At 38.6% G+C, this 21674-nt stretch overlaps 1 protein-coding gene across 2 annotated transcripts in view; it reads right to left on the bottom strand.

Annotated features, from left to right (window-relative positions):
• Positions 1–21674, bottom strand: part of fbxl17 (F-box and leucine-rich repeat protein 17) — a 229428-nt gene that overhangs the window by 59793 nt on the left and 147961 nt on the right. For both annotated transcript variants that reach the window (XM_026186348.1, XM_026186347.1), the window contains exon 9: positions 15547–15623. In XM_026186348.1, the coding sequence (XP_026042133.1) occupies positions 15547–15623 (77 nt within the window). The remainder of the gene's footprint in view (positions 1–15546; positions 15624–21674) is intronic.

The following is a 21674-nucleotide window of genomic DNA, read 5'->3' as shown; positions in this document are numbered from 1 at the left end:
TGAACAATATGATATGCATATAAACCCATCCTCACACAACCAAAAATGACACCCAGATGAGCAATAGCGCAAACAGGCCCCCCAAGTGTCTCTTTCCTGTATCTGGGTGTCACGCATATAATTGAGGGCTTACAACGCGCTCCCCTTCTGTTAAGCCTTCCTATCTATCGGGCCACACACTGCTCTCACAAACTGCCCTCCACTGGTACACATCTGATTAGGCTTGCTCTGTAAATGAAGCTTTACAGGACAGACTGATAACAGAAGGAGAGTGGATAGGAGCAGGGCAGGGGGGAAAAGGAAGATTAGAATATGTAAAGAGGAAGTGAGGCATGGACAGACTTGAGTAGCAAACAAGAACATCTAGATAGAGACAAGAGTGTGAGGAATATAACGTTGTGTGGAGAGGCAGGAAGGAGACCACGATGAAGTAGTTACTGTGTAAATGGGAGAATTCTTATTTCACTTGGAATCAAGGAAAAAATACTCCTTGTAATTGCTTTGGTTGCTAGCTGATTGCCATGCCCGCCTGTAGGTCTGCATGCCAACTTGTCTGTACTCACTTGCCAACTACTCTCTGACCAGTTACCTGCAAAATCAAAGGTTTTTTGAAACATGTTTGTGCAGTGGTGCACTTTTATTTTGAATGCAAATAGTTTCCATCAAAGCTTTCACAGTTTTACTACTAAGAGAGTAGTTGGCAAGTGTTTACAGACAAGTTGGTGTCCTCCATGCAAACTATGGGTAACACCAGCAATCTGCTAGAGAACAAAGCAATCACAAGCCCTCTCTTTGTAAACAAGTTCATCTAAGACTGCCAGAAACCACTTGCAAGGGGTAGTTACTAGAGGACATTAACTGGTCTCTAAGCCTGTGTGACTGAGGTCTAAAACACGAGTGCCTATTGGGTGCTGGACTATTATTTATTGCTCTACAGTCACTGCAAGGGCCAGTATGAATGTGTGTCGTACAGCTGTCACACTGAGGAACATATATGCTACATCAAAAAGCAATATTAAATCCTAATTCACATTTAAAATTTTCAATTAACTTTAAGTGAATTCACAAAGGTAATCATCTATTTTAGCTTGTCCTCAGGATTTTAATCACCTTTCATCTGTTTTTGCATTCATTAAGCTGAAGTCATAAACCAGGGCTACTCAATTTGTAGCCTGAAGTCACTTTGAATAGTCAGCCTGATTTGTTTTGAACAAATAATTGAAAACAATATTAATTTTCTGTTTTAAAAAAATGTGTGCCTTGAGATGTTTTACACAAAAGTAATATGCTGGAAAAAACTTTAATATCCTGGCAAAGGTAATACTGAACAGGTTTAAACCATTGCAGGCTTAATTCAAGTACAATAAACAAAAAAAATTCTTGACTGGTAACAAACTAAAACAAGCCCTGTGCTAACACCAGATGGAATTTATGAAAACTTCCAAATAAGAAAGAGGTTGTTAGAAGGCAAACACTAAGGAAGTGTGTGCTTTTAGCTTCAAGGTAAGGGAATAACCTTACTGCCAATCGAAGAATCCTATGCAATCCTAAACATTATACAAAACAGGCATATGCTGAATGAAGTACATATGCTGTATTGGAGTAAATCACGATTTGTGCCAAGACAGCAACTTCCCACTCCTTTTATGTATAAAGAGCAGTGAATTATACATGCCTTTTATCATATAAACATGTACAAACGCACACATTCTGTCTAATGTCAGGGGGCTTTGCTCTACTTTTATCAGTGCCATTGATCAAATGATGAGGGGGGAATAGCCAGCACCCGGTGTGACACTGTGGCTTTTTGCCAGAATTGCTGCTGAAACATATTTAAGAGTCATGAGCTGAGCCATTTAAACACGGCCAATGCATTATGTATTATGGCCATTCTCTGTCAGCTGAATGATGTACAATGCATTTGTCAAACAATGAAGTAACAGCATGAGAGGACATCACACGGACAGAGAAAAGGGGGCAAAAAAGGAATGAAAAACTTTAGGGGCCAATGAAAAAAAGAAGAAGAAAAAAAAACAAAATAAAAGATGATATTAGGAATCCAAATGAAATGTGACCTTTAAGTACAAATAGATTTTACATTTAGATACTTCAGTAACCTTCCTGTAAGCAGAAGAATCCTACAGAGATAAAGACGGGGATGTTCTCTCGGACGGCGGCCGCCGAGGTGGAGTAAACCATGGCGACTATGGGAGGTAAATGACAGGTCAAAGGTCTGAGCCAGCAGGAGGAAATGACATCGGCAGGAAATATGAATAAACAGTGGGGGATAATCATCCAATACAAGCACTGACCTTGCAAGGGATTAGCAGTGGCATTATCTCTCAAATATACAGATGTAGAAAAATGAGGGAGTGAGTGACCTTCTAAGAAGAAAGTTTGTAATGTCGAGTGTAACTGAACTCCAACACAATCTTAACAGCAGCATGCTGCTATTGACTTGCAGCAGATTAAAATGTCGCTAATCACATGTTAGGAAACTGAAATTCAAATAGAGTAGGCCAAGTTGTAAGTAATTTATTTACTTATTTTTTATTTTGACAGTGTTAGGAGTGACAACAGTTTTCGTGTTATCGTTTGGGGTAATTGTAGTTTTTTCAAAGAAATTATTCTGAGGCTACAAGAAAAAGATGAGTGACATTCAAAGTGAATAAAAACATTTTTTTAAGCCTCAACGGTGAAGAACACATCTCAATTAAAGAGCTTGGCCTAGAGCAAAAACGGCATCCAGATTTTCTTTTAGTATTACATCTTGTGCTGCTTTTTCCCTTTACTTAGTGGACTTTGTATGACTAAATAAGAAAAATTAACATACTGGAAAAATGGGAAAGGACAACTGGGGTTATTTTTATATGATGAGGCTACAACATTAGTTAAACATGCAGTATTACTGCATCTAAAAGGTCACGGCTCACTCACTTGGACAGCTGAATCATTTACAGCAGAGATGGGCAATTAATTTTCCCAAGGGGCCACGTGAGAAATTGGGAATGTTGTGCAGAGCCACACTAATAAGATGAACTCAGTTCTGTTCAATATTCCTTTTATCTCTTTATATTTTGCTACTGGTAAGATGAGATGTTACAATTAGGAAGTTAAACTGTAAATACAGTACTGTGCAAAAGTCTTGAGTCACTCTTACTGTATATCTTTATACTGTACTCAATCCATCCATTCGCTAGCGCTTATCCTTTTCAGGGTCGCGGGGGGTGCTGGAGCCAATCCCAGCTGTCATAGGGCGAGAGGCGGAGTACACCCTGGACAGGTCGCCAGTCTGTCGCAGGGTTAACACACAGGGACAGACAACCATTCACACTCACATTCACTCGCACATTCACACCTAGTGGCAATTTGGATTATCCAATTAACCTATCCCCAGAAACTGTACTTCACTAGGAAAATAGGAAATGGGTACAGTGAAGTATTGAGACATTGCAAACATATATGACAATACAGTATACGAGGCAAATACAGAGTTTGTACAATTCTAACAAGCTTAAAAGTCAATATTTAATATGACCATCTTTTACTCAACACAGCCTGAAGTCTCTTAGCTAAGCTTTCTTGTAATTTCTTTCTTTAAATACTCTTCAGGAAAAGTTCTCCAGGCTTCCTGAATTACATCCAAAGCTCTTGTTTGGATATTGGCTCCCTGTTTTATTCATTCTCTGTCAAGATGATCCCACACTTTTCTATCCAGATAAGCTTTCCAGACAATACCAATCAGACACTTTCCAGATGGTATTGATCAAAATTGATCTACATTCATAATTCCATCAATATTGACGAGATCTTCAACACCCTGGCTGAAACCATGACAGAGCCTCCACCGTGTTTGGATTCATCATCATATGAGCTGTTGCCTCTGATTTCAGTCCTGTTCTTGAGAAATCTAACATACCTTAGCCTTTTCTCAATGTTTTCTTGTGTTGAGAATGGCTTCTTGACTGTGATCATTTCTGATGACTCTTCATCGATGGGTCGATGTGTCTCTTGGGTCTCGTTTCAGGTCTTTGCTGGATTTTATTCCCCCTATTTCTTAAGAAAATACAGAGTGTTTTAGGCCTGTCAGGTTTTTTCCTATTTAATCATTTTTTATATCTGCTGTTAACTTTGGCATTTTCCATTGATTCAACTATAGAAATGGGAACAGGTTGCTAATAACAAAAACGTTATTTAAATTTCTGTCATACCGACACAATTCTGGTTCATCCCTTGAATGCCGATGCTTGAACAACTCTAAAATCAGTGTTACTTGGTTCAACAACTGGGTGAGGGGAAAAAAAAAACATTTCTCTTAAGCGACAATACAGGATCAAAAGCATGTCAGAGAAAAACAAAATACCTCTTTCATGAACAGTAAGTTGCCATCTTCTTAAAGCGCTCTGCTAAACTAGAGCTAATTACACAACCCTCAACAAGGTACTTTACTATTAAAACCTCTCAAGTCAGGGCAACAACTTACATCAACGCCCACATAACTTAAAGGACAACTGCATTCCCAGCAGAGAGAGAAATGAGTAGGAGGAAGATGAGGAGATTGAGACTGAATAAGAGCGCAAGACGGGTAGGAGGAAGAAAGTTGGCAAGAACAAGAAAATAAAACGTGATAACCACAGTAAAAAAACAGGAGCCTCCAAGTTATTATAGCAACACTGAGCATTTTACACCTGTCCACGGGTTGTATCAGTACTACTCGGAAGCAATGGCACAGTGGATGTGATGCCGCCTCTAGAGAAATACTTTCAGACTCAGAGACACACACAATGAAACTAATAAGAGAAATAAGAAAATGCAATGTTTCACTTCTATAAACAAATTCCTTGTAGCCAGCAATAACAGGGACATCTCCTACACTTACACAGCTTGGTGTTATTGTGTCCCATGGGCACAGTTAAAGTGTACTATTATTAGGAACTGCAGGCCTGAAAGGAAGAGGGAGAGATTGTCGGAGTGAGATAGAGAAAGAACAAATGGACCATTTATATCAAAGCTTCATAAACACACATGGGGCCTATTGTTACTAAGGCTACCTCTATTAAAAACGAAAACACTATTGTCATCCAACAGCTCATAGATACATGATTACATCCTGTGGCGCCACGCACACTCTCGCGCTCACTCATAAAGAGGAACACATACATCTGTGTACACAGAGAGGACAAATGCATTTGCATAAATCTGTACATAAACACATACGCCCAAGTCATTTCAGTGCTTCCCCTTCACAGATTTAAGCCTAAAATAGCAGAGGCTTAAGGATTTTTTTCTCCACAAGTTACAGGAAAGCGTGTGTGCTGAAGTTGGCTGACGTGTGTGTGAGACGGAGGATATTAGCAAAAGCTCAAAAGTGCATCTATAACATGTGTGTACTGTCTTGTGTGATTGCGTTCGAGTCTGTGTGTGTAAATGCAAACGAGGCTTGCCCGGCTGTAATCCCCGAAGCAAGAGTACGCGTGTGTTAGCGGGTGTGAGAGAGAAAGTGTGTGACCAGTAAGATGGTCGACGGCGTAAGCTTCAGCCTTCACAGCTTAAGCCCCCCTCGCTTTTCTACCCCATAAGGCAAACAGTGGATAGACCACAGGGCTTAGCAGGAGAAAGAGGAGAAGAGGACAATATATGGAAACTAATTCAATTTCAGCCTCTTTGCGCAGCTCTCTGATCTGCAAATACCACCACAGGCTGATGTAAGGAAATGGAAATCTCAACTTATATACTTCAGACTATGGAGTATCTGTAGATTGGAATCCTATATATGCGCACTTCTGCACTTGAGGAGCAGTCATGCAGCTAAATGCCTTCTCCATGTGAGGTTCAGATCCAGCCTCTCAAGCTGTTTCTGCTCCCTCGTTACCTGTCACCGTCTCAATTTTCCTGTATATTACCTAATGAACTTTCCAAACTCACAACTGGTGAGAAACTGGTTATTCTTCTTTTCTCTACAGAAAGGCTGCCTTGCATATTTAGGGGTGCTAGTTTTGTAGAAGTAGGGGTGTGCTCCCTTTCATAGCAACTTTATGTTTTTTCAATTGATTGGTTAAAAGAAGGCATTTTAAGTCATCACCTTTTCTTGGCAAAACACAAACTAAATAATTTACTGATGAATAAAACCAAACAGGTAGATTAATTAATAATGATTTTCACTAGCAGTTGATAAGAAAGAACAAATGTCAGCATCCTTCAGCAATCAGGTGGACTTGCCGTAAGTCCAGTTTAATGAACTCCTCATAATCCTCGCTGCTTTTCCCCAGTGTGCAGGTACTGTTGCAGAGATAACAAACCGTGTTATGAGTTTGATCCTTACCATATAGCCCTTTTCAGACATGGGATACGGTTTGTCTTATAAATATAGCATTCCAGGCAGGCACGTTAAAGTAATAAAACTATTTTATTCAGACAAACAAACAAAAGCACACAAACAAAGATCAAAATACTAATACTGTATTTTACAGTTTGAGATGTTGGTCAACTCATAAACAAGCTTTGTCAAGTCAGAGGCTCCACAACAGCAGGAAAAAACAAGCCTTCAACCTGTCGGGGAACTGTCTTGGGAACATGTGTGGTAGCAGACAAGTAAGGACCACGAGAGCCGTGGACGGAAGCAGATTGAGGAAGAGGTGAGGTGATTGTGACACAAGACAAGAATGAAGTCAGCCGACACTGAGCTACAATTGTCACTGGCTGACCCAAGGACTAGAGACATGTCAGTTGTTCTCTTATTGGACTGGTAAGGCACAGCATCGGTGGAAGCCGCTGTTCTCTGGTGTCTCTAGGGCACGATCCATTGAGCTGCTTTTAAATTCCTTGCATACTGTTCTTGGTAAAATTAACTAAAAAAGTTCAGCCATACCAGGGATTTCCTTGAGCTACATATAACTGTCTCCAGAATGACAATTTCTTTCAGCCTGTGCTTCAAGTCTATTGTGTAATCAAGCCATGAGGTCAAAAAATTTAAATCAAGTTCATCTCTCTGAGTTCCCTCAGATATGCACCCTGACTGGTGACGTCTGCCGGGCCCAGCCTGTTAAGGTTATACTGACCAGAAAACAGAAGGCACCTTAAGAATCCAAGAACAACGAGGTAACAACATTTCAAAGACTAGATAATTACCCAAAAACTAAACACAAACATGAGTCAAACATGCAGAGCTGATTTTTACATGTTAAATGTTAAAGAAACGCATTAGACAGTAACCATTGTTACCATCTACTCCAGTGATTTTCTAACACTTACTAATCACCGAGCAGTTTGTTTCTCTCAAGTATATAAACGTAAATGCAAATAATTGTATGTGCCTCAATTATAATTACACCACAGTCATTTCTCAGACAACTTAAAACATTTATTTAAAACGTTTATACTGTTTAATGAATTGCTTTCAGCATACTGATTTTTGGTGTTCTCTAAAGTGGACTTGAATAAACCTAACAAGCTAAAGAAAAATGTCTCTGCCAGTGTTTGTGTAACACCAAGGCATTAAATAACAAAAGTCTCAGGTTAAAAAAATACAGATGTATACTAGCGATCGGGGATATCAAGATTTCTACTCATGCTAAGCTGCACGCCCAGAAACCGTGAAATGTTTCATACTTGACACACACACACACGCACAGTGGCGATAAAAACAGACAAAGATTGTCTATTGATTCGCTCCCCTTACCAGCCCACATAAATCTGCTGTACTGCTCTGTGCATTTTAATCAGCTGCTCTTAGGGTTACGTTATTTACCTACTGAATGCCAGATAGAGGAGCAAACAAGCTATTACACTATCTAAGTTTACATTACATTATGTTTCACATCACTTAGGCATATATGGTGCTGAACAGCTAAAAAAAGAAACATGGAAAACTAATTCTCGGAGCGAAACAGATGTGACAAAGAAAGAAGGAAGAAAGAAATAAGTGATCTAAGGAATAGTCAGCATAACAGTGTTTGATATCTTTACTGTATCCTTCTGAGGTAAAGCCACATTTAAATACAACTGACGATGATTTTTCTTTAATGCACTGATCCCAGTGTTGTTCTGCAGGTTATGACAAGTTAATCAAAACCACAAATTGTGCAGAAAAATAACATGTTAAACCTGGATTAAGCTTAAAAAGCACGAGAACTCTTGCGTAACAGTATACCCTTACAGCCTCATCATACGATACAGGGGAAGATAACAATCAGATGTATTTTCATCGTCAGTAAGATAGTTTCTGTGCTTTCATGCAAAGTAACCTCACCTTGTAAAAAGCACTACAATACTCTAGGGAGTGAGTGGGTATCAAAATTTGCCCAAAGGCACTGAAAACCTGTTAAAAGTACGCAAACGCTCACACAAAAGCATGTAAACAAGCACAGAGTTGCAAAGATATACACACGCAGCAGTAACGAAGCACACACAGCAATACTTCACTCCTCCGCTCAAGGGGAGGAGCACGCAAGCCCCATCTATCACCGTTCAGCGCGTTTAGAGTAAAGCACCTCAGATGAAAGCGAGCGCTGAAAGATGAATGGAAATAGCAATAAGAGGGGAAAAGAGGAGGAAGGGGTTTGGTCTTGGAACAGGATTGAAGGCAACCCAAAAAAAAATAGAAAAGGGGAGAAAAATGTGGATGCATGTTGACTATGTGAGAGCTACGAAGGGGGTGATCAAATAAGAGAATAAGACGCTAAAAACTGAATGACAACAATAATCTCACAAGCTGACAGATGGGTAAATACAGATGGACATAACAATGGAATTCACAACTGAGTAGCTCAATCCCTCACAACACAATCACAAAAGTCTGGATGATGGGCTGTCACTGTCAAGATTTTTTATTAGGGACAGAAGACACTTCCACATGAAGTATTTCCAAAACATTTATAACGATATCCTTGATTTCTAAGCGGCCACTGCTTTAGAGAAGACGTCAGACGGCTACTCTACATGCACGATTTGCCTCAAATTGACCTGAGCTGAAAGTAAACCGATTTAAACGCTGAGTATTTAATCACGTTTCCGTAAAGCTTCACTTTAGCTTCCACTTTCTATCAGCAGTGCAAGAAAAAAAAGTTTGTTCTATAATCACTATTTTTCTGAGAAATATTTAGATTATTCAATATATGAATCACCAAACGCTGTACTGTGTACACAAAAATGAAGAGGATTTGACTTCCATCTCTGAAAGTCTGAAATCATTCCTCCCCCTTCCCAATGTTATACTAGCTCTGCTGGAAGTCCTCTAAAAGCAGACCAAAGCTTCTCCTTTTCTTTCCTCTCACTTGTACCGTCTCCCACAGGTGTCTCGCTCGATCTCGTATTCATACAGATGTACACAGGAGGCCACGACTGACAAAGTAAAGGATCATGGAGAGGTGCGCGGGTGAAGCAGGAGAATTACCATATGTAAGGAAAGGAGGTGCCAAGGTCTCTGTTTCTGTCTTTGGATAATGCAGGTGGGCTACAAGGGACAAGATAAGCACAGACAGATGTACATGCACTAACAGCGTAGACACCATTGAATGCATGCGAATGCAAAACACACACAGCGTAAGAACAAAAGGAGCACAAAGGCGATGAGCACAGGAGAGAGAGCAGACGAGGCGGTATCGCTGTCGATCCAGGTGTGTTGAAGATACAGTATGGGCCACTGCCAGTGTATGAGTCAGTCAGATGAGGAAGAAAGTGGTGGTGTAGAGATCTGATTAGCACTGGGAGAGTGGCTAAGGGGGTTTTCTCATCAGGATCAGCTTTCAAACCCATGACATAGTGGTACTTTTAATTCAGCAAGGGAAATGGATAAACCAAGACTTCGCCATTCGTGTGCCTATGGGAATAAAGAACTGAGATGGACTTTGGGTTTTTTTTGTTTAAAAGGTGTTGTAATATATAATTAGGTCCATAAGTATTAAGACGATGACAACTCTCCATCTGTACACGAAAATCAAACACTCAAGATGTGACTGAAGCGCAGAATTCAAGATGTTTACAAAAGTATTACATTTACTGTTTAGGAATTACAGCAAATTTTAATATATAGTCCACATTTTCAGAGGCTCTAAAATAATTGGATAAACTAAGGGAATTTCAAGTGTAAGGATTCTTTTTCAATGACTGTCTTAATTTACAACAAATAGGCATCACCAAATGTTGGGTTTCCTCCCTGGAGATGCCAGGCCTTTACAGAAGCTGCCTTCAGTTTGTGGGTCTTTTTGGCTTCAGTTTTGTCTTCAGGAACTGAAAAGCATGCTCCACTGGGCTGAGATCAGGTGACTGACTTGGCCATTGAAGAATATCCCGTTTCTTTGCCATGAGAAACTCCTGGGTTGCTTTTGCAGTATGATGTGGGTCATTACCAATTTTCACTATAAAATGTTATCTGATCGGTTTTGCAAAATTTGGCTGGATCCAAGAACTGTACACTTCAGAATTCATTCAAGTCTTCATGTTCCAGAGCTTAACCAGGTGTTTGCACCTTGCTGTAAACATTCTCTATTTACATTTATGACGACATCTCTTTCTCCTCCAGAGTTTTCTTGATTTTGCCAGATGTTGGGTTTTTAAAAAAAAAAAAAAAAAAAAAACCAAGGAAAGAATTCTGTGATCACTGACCGTCTTTCACACTCGTTGGTGTTGCAGAGCTGGCGAGTCCTTTCCTTCTTTTTACATTCCCGTTGTAACTACCTCTCCAATAATAATTTTGACCTCTCAGTCTAAATGGTCACTTGCTTCAAAGTCTCCTTGGACCTCGCATTGAGAGTTCCAGTGTAGAGATACCAAATGCAAATTCAAAAGCTGGAATTAAATCTAGGTCTTTAATCTTTTTATTTGGCCATTCAATACTGACAGGACACGACTAACCTATTAATGAAATTACAGGTTAGTTAATTGTCCACTTGTGTCTGCCCTTTGAAAATGCAGCATCATGTATAAATATGAATGGGATACTTTTGAAAACCAATTAAAGATTATTTAAAGCTGAAAGCCTCCACTTAAATCACATTGATTATTTAATCTAAAATACAAATCATTGTTGCGCGGAGACAAAATTACAGAAATTGTGTCCATTAGGGCTGTGCGATATCACCAAAATCTCATATCCCGATATTAAGACATCTATCGTCCCGATAACGATATAAATCACAAAAATGTGTGCGAATAGTTCAAAAATAAAGTGGCATGTGTTGTCTGTGAGCCACCTGCATTGCTCTATAGTGAATCACCACATTGTATCTTTCCAGTTGCTAGAAGAAAATGCTTTTTAATATAATCTCTTTTATTAATACTTCCTTTACATTATCTCTAGTGGCTTTAATTGACCCTTCTTTTCTACAAAATCTATAACATGGGAAATTTGTTTCTAGACCCCAGTATCTCCCTTTCAGACTAACTACTTAACCGGATATTTAAACATAATTTTTAAATGTCCCAAAAGTGCCTTTGCAGTCCCAAAAGTCATCAGTGATAAGAGGGCACTTTATAGATAAAGCCTTCTTAAACAGAGGGTCAAGACTCTGAATTGCTTAGAAGGAGCACAGCCTTGAGTCTTGGTTACACTAAATGTATCCCATTATGATTACTCGACTCCAAGAACAAGAGAATACAGCAAATGAGTACCAAGGATCAAGGTAACTAACATACGCAAATGAATTTAAAATAATTAATTTAACGTCAACTTCTTGATTCACCCGTACTATTAAAAGTAAATAAGTTTTACCCAAGATCAACACACATAAAAGCACAACAAGAATCTTGGGGGTTAGCGACAGGGTCTCTGGTTTTTCAGACACTGTCTAAAGCCTTTCACTTCCATTGATGAACATCAATGAGTCACACATTTTCTCTTTTCTATTGGCAGCAAGAACTCTCAATAGCCTTTACATAGTGAACTGTAAATCCCAGAACTGTAAAAAGCCTTGCAAGCTTTATAAAACATTTCAACAAACAAACCATGCCTACATGTTTGAAATATGTTTTTCATTTGGTCTTTACTTGCTCCCAAGATTATTTTAACACTGGCAGCGTTGCAGCTGAAAGAATGAGGCTAATATTGAAATAACAATAAGAATAGGAATAAGAATATAAACACATTAATTTAATGAAAGATATCTTGTAAACTTTTTTCTTTGCCAGCTTTCCTTTTTTCCTTTGGCTGCAACAAATGTGTAGCTTTTAGCCTGGATCATATTGTTAAATTCTTCATATTGGTTTAGGATTATAGCTTTCTGTTCGCCGTTAATCCCTTTAAAAGTAACATGAGAACAGCAAAAATGTCTGAAAAGATTGAAAAGACCATGTGTATGAAGACTAAGTATCCCAAAGAGAAAACCACTTGTAATGCAAGACACAGGAAATCTGAAAAGAACGCTTTAGGATGTTTAATAAAATCTTTCAGTGCCCATTATTTATCATCAATCATAAGTTGTAGGTGTTAGTTGCTGAAAATCACAAACCATATGAAATATGTTAATCAGACAATCCAGGTGTTTAACAAACCTCTATACTGCTTTGATTGCAACCAAAATGTTATTTAGGCTAATTAGTACGATGTTCTTTGATGAATGCCACACAAGATTTGGAAGTTATTTTTTCTTTCCATGGCACTAACTGGGCTTTCAGTAAGATCATTACCCCAAAATGCTCTATCCTCACTTTTTCCATTTACTTCCTCTTCCTCACAAGATAATCTCTGAAACCATCTGCACTGGGAGTAAAATTACATATTGCCAGCTTTTCATTTCTGTCATCTAAACCTGTCTTTTTGTCTCCTTTTATATCTGTTTTCAAAGCTCCTATAAAATCACACAGGAAGCAAAAGCTGGGAGGAAAAAACAGAACACTCAAACGTAAGAGGCTTGTGGACATCTCAAATGCACTCACAGAAGCCATTAATAAAAATAATTAGCGCGGAGATGGGCGGAAAAAAACAGGGGCCAGCTTGGCAGATGTAAAATCTCATTTCTGTGATTTAATTTTTCAGAGGCTGAAGCAGGAAATCCACCAATCATTGTGTTAGAGTATAGAGCTCTAAGAACAGGCATCTCTATCCTGGAAAGAGATAAATGTACACACAAACATAAAAACACACAGACCCTATCAGCAGCCAAAGAGGGCCAGAGGGATCATTAGTGAAGGAAGAAGATCAGATATCGCTAATTCATCTTGGTCAAAAGGATTAGAGACACAAGCAGAGAGAAGGGGATATATACCGGGCGCCTGTGAACATTCCTGGTTTAATGTACTATTGTGATTTTGGAGTCATTAATCAGACACCAGTAGACACACGCCTACATAATGTTTCACTCACTCGCAAATGCAGTTCAGGTTCTAGTTCAGAAAGGTCAAGGTGACTGTTGTTAGTGTAATTCACAGAAATCGTTAGCAAATGGTAGCTCATGTTAGAGATTAACCATTCGAGTCTACAATCTACAACACAAATAATCATGATTATGTTATGGAAGGTTAACGCTTAGTGACGGCAACATTAAGTATTTTCTATATCATTTGTCCCTACTTTGCAGAGAACAGAGAAAACTGTAGTGGTGTGGTGTGGGGCAGTGTGCAGCCTTCCAAATGTAATAGAAGTAGTTCGGTCAGGAAAAAAGCCAAGAGTCGGAGTAATAAATTGTTGACTGTGGTGTTTCTCCAAGTGCAAAATCAAACAGGAAAAGCCTAAAATCCAATTTATAACAAAATTAAATGGCTTGCCAATGGATCCAAGCATCCTGGATCCATTAAGACAAGTGGATCGCACATTCCAAGATGTTGTCCTGTGCGTGTTCGGGCTACTCGTTCTTCTGCACACAATAAGCCTGAAATAATTTATTGTTGTTGACGTTCCAAATTTTATGGAAGAAAACCAATCAAACAAGGAGTCAGCCCAGGGTGCCACACTTGTCACTGTTTTACATGTTCTCCATTTATAATGAAACAAGTGTTTTGGGGCCACATGATCCAACAATAGTGCTGTTATGTATGAAAATCATCTCAAAGCCCGATGAGTTTCTCTCGACTGTGTTGATAAACTTCAAGCGCTATAGTTCCAGTTTGACACTCGGGTATATTAAAGTTTCATTTTATAGACATTTTAACAACAATTACCAGCTAAAAACAATTCACAGACGTTGCATTTACATCAAGAAAATCAAATGCCAAAGTTCGATAGACTATAGAAAAATCACCATGGTACTAACAAGCAACAGCTTAGTTTTTTGTGTAATTTCTAATAGCTAGTCAAACTACAGTGAGTTGCAAAACAAAAGAAAACTGAAGAAACAACACTTAAAAGTCAACAGGTGAAAAGCCTAACTATCAAAAAAAAAAAAAGAACAGACGGCTTGTTATCTTAAGTTTAACACATTTAAGTATCAAAACTAAGAGAACCCCATGTGACAAACAAGCAGAACATCCATTAGTTTATTATCTCATTAGTCCCTTTATGAAATTCCGAACAGGAAATTTGAATAGATGAATTATTCAAACAATAACAAATTAACATAATATAAAAGCAAAAGAAAACAGACAAACCATTGCGGTTGGGAATTATTACAGCTTAAAGTCAAATTAAACTTTTTTTGACGATCAAACTCAGGCTATCATGCATCACACCAAATATTTATTTATTTTTTTTGGGGGGGGGGGGCTGGCTTTTGTTACGATACAGATTGTGGGTATTTTGAGCTGCAAAGATAACAGGAAATAGCATAAGTGGTAAAAACCCTTCAGACTCGAGTAACAGTAGATTGGAGAAAGCAGGCACCCAAAGAAAATAGTCGGCTGCGCTGCTGGGAGTGTCATTTGTGCAATTTGAAGGGTGCACACATGCACAAACACAACTAAACAGTGCCACACAAAGAACCAGGATTGCACTCCTGATGCTTCAGTACCGACGAACTCCAACTGTGTATTGTACTGTAGCTGATGAAAAGACTCAAATATTCCGCAAAACATATGGCAGAATGGAATCAAGCAGAGAGGCAAGGTAGTGTAAACAAAATAAAAAGAGGAGATGATGCTACAGGGATATAAAAGAGATATATAACACCTGAGTGTATGCTGAGGATGAAAACACCATGTATGTCCCCCATCAGACAATACAAACAACTCTAATCCACCAACACAAGTAAATGTATAAAAATCCCGAGTAGCCTTTTCATACCTCATATAATGTGCTCTGAAAGACTATTTCTCCAGAAAGCACAATATTTAACCTCTCATATAAGAATTCACAAAAGTCAGCCATCAAGTAACCACCGCATGGTTTGACATTGAGTGGCCTGCCGAGTAATGCTTCTCGGTTTATTTAAAGAGTTTACTTAAAGGTAAATCTCTGGTAAAGCTCTAGTGTTGGTAAATGTGCAGAAGAGCTCCAGCTAACACTGCTTTCTTCTGCTTGAAACTTTTCAATAATATTTTCACTGTTTACAAGTCTCATAAGAGGAAAGCTGTAAAATCAAATGAGTCCTGAATCACAGTGGTGAATGTGGGCAATAATGGAAATGATGATAATGTTGGCGGTTGACTGCAACAAAGGGACAGTGATTGAAAGTATCCTACCGTGGTCTGTAATTTTACAAGACACGAGATAGAGCTCCTTCAAACTTCTCCCCTCCTTGGCAATGATTTCCACACACCTACAAAGAGACACAGAAAAACAATAAATGTTTAAAACATCACCAGAAGCATCTGCGTCGTGTATATTGTGTTTCAATATTCCTTGAGGGCAACACTGCAATGCAATCCTCGATTATGCACACGCACACAGGCACGTCGGATTATTCCACAGTAAAGGTTAAACAGCACTGCTGCAGGGTCATCTTTTAACACACATATTAATAATTAAATACCTGATCTGATTAAAGAAGTATGCATCAACACAGCCAGAGTGTGTGTGTGAATATGTGCATGTGTGTGCCTCTCATACACACATTAGTTGTAGGCCTGCTCACTTCAAAGAGGCATATCTGCATTCAGTCCACTGTCTGATCCCGAAGGACCAACACAGTGTGAGTGTGTGTGTGTTAGATAGACAGCATACACTAGAGAGTGCCACGGGGAAGATCAGAGTATCTGTATCAAATGATTCTCTTTAAATGTCTCTAATGAGAGTAGTGCGTGCAACAAGTAGATTTTGATCAACGCATTTGACCCATTAACCTTCAGGAGAAAATGTTTTGATCTTGACGCTGGTGTTCTTTCATGAAAATTTATGAGACAAAACACACTAGAAGCACATACACATGCATACTGTACAGCTCTCGTGTGTGAAAACAGAGGTGGGAGAGAAATCGTGATGTTCAGCTGACTGTTGCAGGTGAGTTTCAAATCTCAAATACAGAAGTACTAGTATTCTGTAAGAAACTGCTTTACACAAATCTGAACTGGCGACTGGAGGTTACTCCAAAATGCACTCCATGAAAGTCCAGGAGCATGAGTGAGAATCTGAGATTTCTTTCCTTTTGTGCTGTTCATGGCACCTCTTTAATATCTAGCAAAAAGGACTTAAAATACAATAACGGCTTGCATAAGATAGATTTCTTTTGTTTTTTTCTCCACGAAGAATTTAAGGTTGCCCGGTTCATGGATTTCATTTGATGTGTGATATATATAACACCAAACTAATCAAGGAGTAAACAGGTGCTAGAGAGAGAAGTTAAAATGTGTGTTATATGTTTGAAATTCTTATTTCTGAGTGGAGCCAAAGCTGTTAAAATGTGTACTGACCCATCTGCTTTAGTTCACTGGACTCCATCTTTATATTTTGCCTTTTCTATTAAATTTTTGTTGCAGCGGTCCTGTGAGTCTCTCCATGTTATCAGGTTGTCTTTCACCCACTTTTTCACTGTCACTTCGCATCTCTGCCTGTTTATTTTCCTCTTTTCCTCTCTGCTTCTTACTTCATCCCACCTTTCTTGCTTTGTATAGCTACTCTTCTGTATCTCTGTCTGCGGCCTACTGTGTGATGGGGATAAAAGAAAACACAGACAAGACCTGTTGAAATTGGCAATTCCTGACTCAAGATTGTGCTGTGGCCAGCCTTAGATTAGAATCAGTTACCGCAGGGTCACAATATCATGCTGTTTGTTCGGGGGCTACAGTATTAGACCTGCTAATAAATTAATGTACTGGGAAGAGCTGGTGAGGAAACGGATAAAAAAGAAAGCAGCAATTGAGGGACTGCGACAAAGGCCGAGGCGAAGTGCATCCTCTGGGAGCTTGTTACACTGTGCCCAGGTCCCCAGGGTTAGAGCAAAAGCAATTAGATCAGACATCAATGAACGCGGGAGGGAGCAGGGAGAGTAACTACAGCAGGAGACAGTAAGTAGAAATTTCTGTACAGTAGTCGAAGGGCTACATCATGGGAGACTGACAGATCTAAGCAAGTGGGGGAGAAAGAGAAGAAAGACTAAGAGGCCATTAACAAGGCCTGAGTGAGGTGAAATGACAGGAGGTGGGATCGAAAAGAAAACCAAGCAAAACGAAGCAGAGGTGCACGAAGTGATAACCAAGACATGGTTCATGCAACCTGGATGGGCTTCAAGATGCATAAACACCACACAAACACCACGAAGGTCAGCTAGCATTAGCAATCTGATCCTTTTGAACAGCGTACAGACCCCCATAGCTAAAACCCCTCAATGGATATAGTGTTCATGTTTTGACAGAGCACAGGAGCCAATCAGCATGAGTCAGTTGCAGTGATGCAAGCACACAAGTGAGGTTCATAACAGTTTTAAGGGAGTGGCAGGCCTATACATTATTATAGTAAAGATGCAGGTGGGTTTTTAAAAAAAAAAACAGATTGCTTTCTTTTAAAGGCCCCAGGGGGTCAAGCCTAAGTTCTCTGATCTGCAGAGTGTGACAGGACACTGCTGGTGGCTTCAAAGCCTTTCTCCAGCATTGCCCATCTTACTTTTAGTTGTTTATGCAGAAACATGAAAGTGAAAAGCTGAGGTGTTGGCACAGAAAAGACCACTTTGTTGGTACGGAGGACTGAAAATGCATTACTCATATCAAGTGTTACGGGAGTGAAGCTCTCAGAACTGGGACGACATGATAAATATTTGTATTTAGCTGTGTTCTTATTTGCTTCAAGATAGAGTAAAAGTTTTTAGGGAAAGCTGGTCTTATCTGAATTTCCTTGAGAGTTTGTAAGTGCACTTGTTCTTGTTTTTGGCTTACTATAACCATAGACTTAATGAGCATGGCATTTGAGAGAGTGATCGTGTCAGCACTCTAAACGAATTCATAGTGATGAAATGCATGCAAATTAGAAGGAAATTCACAAGGAAATCTTTTTACACATTGTTTAGCAGCAAAGTCACCAAGGTTGGCTTTTGTCAGATTTGACAGGTGATTCTCAGACCATTGGTTTTATTCTTTTTCATTTATATAAGAGCTTAATCTAGGGAGAAAAAAAACACTGCCTGATAATGCTGGAAGGAAGGATGCTATATGATAAGGCCTTCTTGCATAATCATTTTGGTAAAACATATGAATGCAAACATGAAGCGGAGGAAGACAAGATCATTGCAATGTTGTTGAGAAACTACTGGTAAATGGGGACGAAGGTGGGGTGAAGAAGAGGAAAAGGAAAATGATAATGATTAAAGACGTTTTAGAAAGAAAAACATTAGAAAGACAGAAAGGTGGTGGATATGATGAGGAAAGCAGACAATAGATGTAGAGGTTAGTTGTTGACAGAATGACACAGCTGATGTCAGATGAAGGATTAAGAAAAGCAGTTTGAAACAGAGGTGGACTGATGAAGTGACAGAAAAATCTGGTGATGCGGTGATGATAAAACAGTGTAAGAGGCAAGAAGAGAAATATCACTGAAGAAGAAAATCAAGGAGTAGAAATGATAAGCTAGAAGATAACGAAACTGTGTCAGAATAATGGAGAGGAAAGAATCAGGAAACTGAAAAACAAAAAAAATGTTTTACTTTGTACTAAATTACTGAGGCAATGATAAGTGAAGAAGAAGCAGACAGACAATGATTCACCACTTATTCAACAAGAGCTGCAGAGGGCTTAAGCCTAACCCATCTGATGCTGCGTGAGAGGCAGGTTAGATTCTGGACACGATGCTAGTCCATCACAAACAGTTCATGCCCTCATGCACACCTACGGCCAATCAAATGAAAGCATGTGTTTGGATTCTAGGAGGAAATGCAGGCCGGACTCAAGAGAACTTGCAAACTCCATACAGAAAGACTTGAGTAAATTGTAAATGGAATGGTACTTTTATAGTACTTTTATAGTACTTTTCTACTCTATTTGAGCACTTAAATGCTTTTTTGCTACGAGTCTCATTCACACATTCGATGATGCGCTTTTTTTTCTTCGCCTAAGCATTTTTATACACTTACAGTCACACTCCAAGGGCCATAGTGCTAACCGCTGTACTTGTGTACCATGAAATGATGAAAATTTTAAAAATGAAATAAATAAATAAATAAATAAATAAAAGAAAGGAAAGGAAAGGAAAGGAAAGCACCAGAAGAAAAGGAGGATGAGGAGGATGACGTTCAAGCATCTTGTATATCGTACAGTTATGCAGCTAGCTAATACACAGCTCCAGGCTATCTGTTCCAATAAAATGACAATAAAATGGTTTCTATGATAACTAGGTACCACATGTGTACACGAGTAGTGTACACATGGGGTCTCATCAGGGGTCATCAAGATGACCCCTGATGAGACCAAAAGAGGTGAGTCTCATCAGGGGTCATCTTGTAGTTTACGGTCTCTGTAATGCCAGCACAAACAGCTAGAGGTAAACAATTAAAGTGTCCCTCCTTTCTTAATCTTGTTTTTACAGTTAAACCTCAACAGGATCTAACTGTGGTTCAGTGCTTGGAGAACCGGGGAATTGTTAAAGTTTATCATTCGTAAAAGCAAAGTCAGATGCAAAATTTCTATCTAAACTGAATTACTAAATCCATACCACTGGACCTGAAGGAGCAGTGGTATGGATTACTCCAACTCTAAAACATTTTAGATATAACTGTGTTTCCAAGACAGCTAATGCCGCCTGCCAAAGAATGCAGCCTTTCTTCAACTCTAAAATCATAAAAAAAAAATTAAAAGTTGTTTTTAATGAATACAACACATCTGCTACCTGAAAGAAAGAAAGATGTTATTATCCCATTACTGAGCCAATATGTAGAACTCTCAACGGTAAATAAACAATTTAATTATTTCTCTGAAAACTTAAAGCTCTAGATGGAGCTATATTTGTTTTATACCATCAGGTAAAATATATATTTTGCTCATACTTATTCACGCTTCCTTTGGTATTTTTCCAGAGAGAAAAAAAGAGTTTAACTTACTTATCTTCTGATTAACAAAATTTTCTTTCTAGGATCCTCAGATGTAAATAAGACCCAAAAGTTTGACAGACTATGGAGTACAGATTACGAGGAAAATACTATATATATATATATATATATATATATATATATATATATATATATATATATATATATATATATATATATATATATATATATCTTGGAATTAAATTTGCTCAACCATATTTCCCCAACTTGCTCACTACCACTGCAAAGCTGCATTCAGTACGTAGCTCACTGAAAAAAATTAAGACAAAATTAGATTTTAAAGGCTACTGTGTGATGGGTGAGCAGTATTGACTTCTAAAAAAAAAGAAGTTAATAAAAAGATTCTAATCCATCCCATTAAAGGTGTTATTTACAGGGACTAAATGTAATTATTATGATGTGTATTGAAGTGTTTTGTTTTTGTTGTTTTTTTAATCCCAGAGAAGCACTTTCATAACTAAAGCAAAATAATAGAACTGAATTTTAAGAGGTAATAAATCTTATCAATAGTGTACTAAATTTTAGGAAAATGGACTTTGAAGTCAAAGCCAAATCACTGAGGTAGGTTTTTCTTTAGTTTAATTCAAATGGTTTATTAAGACATCAAAGCTGAAAAAAATAGTAAAGTACATAACCTGGTATATGGTCATACTGCAGCCCTGACTATTGTTAAAAACAGAAAACTCCAAAGGATGAGCACCTAGAAAATCGCCAGCCAACCAGCACTGTGCCTAAGGACAGCCCTTAATACTGGCTCACTGTTTGATCAAACTTAATCTCTCCTATGAGCATGTTGCCATGGTCATACTCAAATTAGATAACCACAATGCTTATTTATGTCTCTATGCCACACGCTAATTTTTGTTATTTTGTATTTCTGTTGTTAGCTTAGTTTCCATCAAGTTACTGAAAATTAATCCAAACTGAAAATTATAGAGTTTCTTTAGTTACACAACTGTTATTAGTGTCACATCCTTCACTAGGAATTTAAAGCATGTTTTTGTAAGTATGCAGCATTTTTAATTCAACACTCCACTGGTTTCTATTTGTTTAAAATAGGGTAATTTGTCTGTGAAGAATTCTGTGGGCGACTTTCTAACACACCCAGTCTAACCACCTTATTAGGCAATATCCATACACACAGGGCCTACAGCAAGAAGATGCAAAAAAAAAAAAAAAAGTGGGGATAAAGCAAGTGATGGACAACTTTGTGTGTGTGTGTGTGTGTGTGTGTGTGTGTATCATTACACAGTGAGTTGTTTGCGCTTGTGCAGTTCATGCATATGTCTCTCAGAGGTGAAGCTAATCTTCTTTCATGCAGCACAGCCAGAGGTATCCGAG

This window comes from Astatotilapia calliptera, chromosome 12, assembly GCF_900246225.1.
Source record: "Astatotilapia calliptera chromosome 12, fAstCal1.2, whole genome shotgun sequence".
Classification (NCBI taxonomy): domain Eukaryota; kingdom Metazoa; phylum Chordata; class Actinopteri; order Cichliformes; family Cichlidae; genus Astatotilapia; species Astatotilapia calliptera.
Note: the sequence above shows the minus strand (reverse complement) of the source record. Positions and strands in the feature narration are given on the sequence as shown.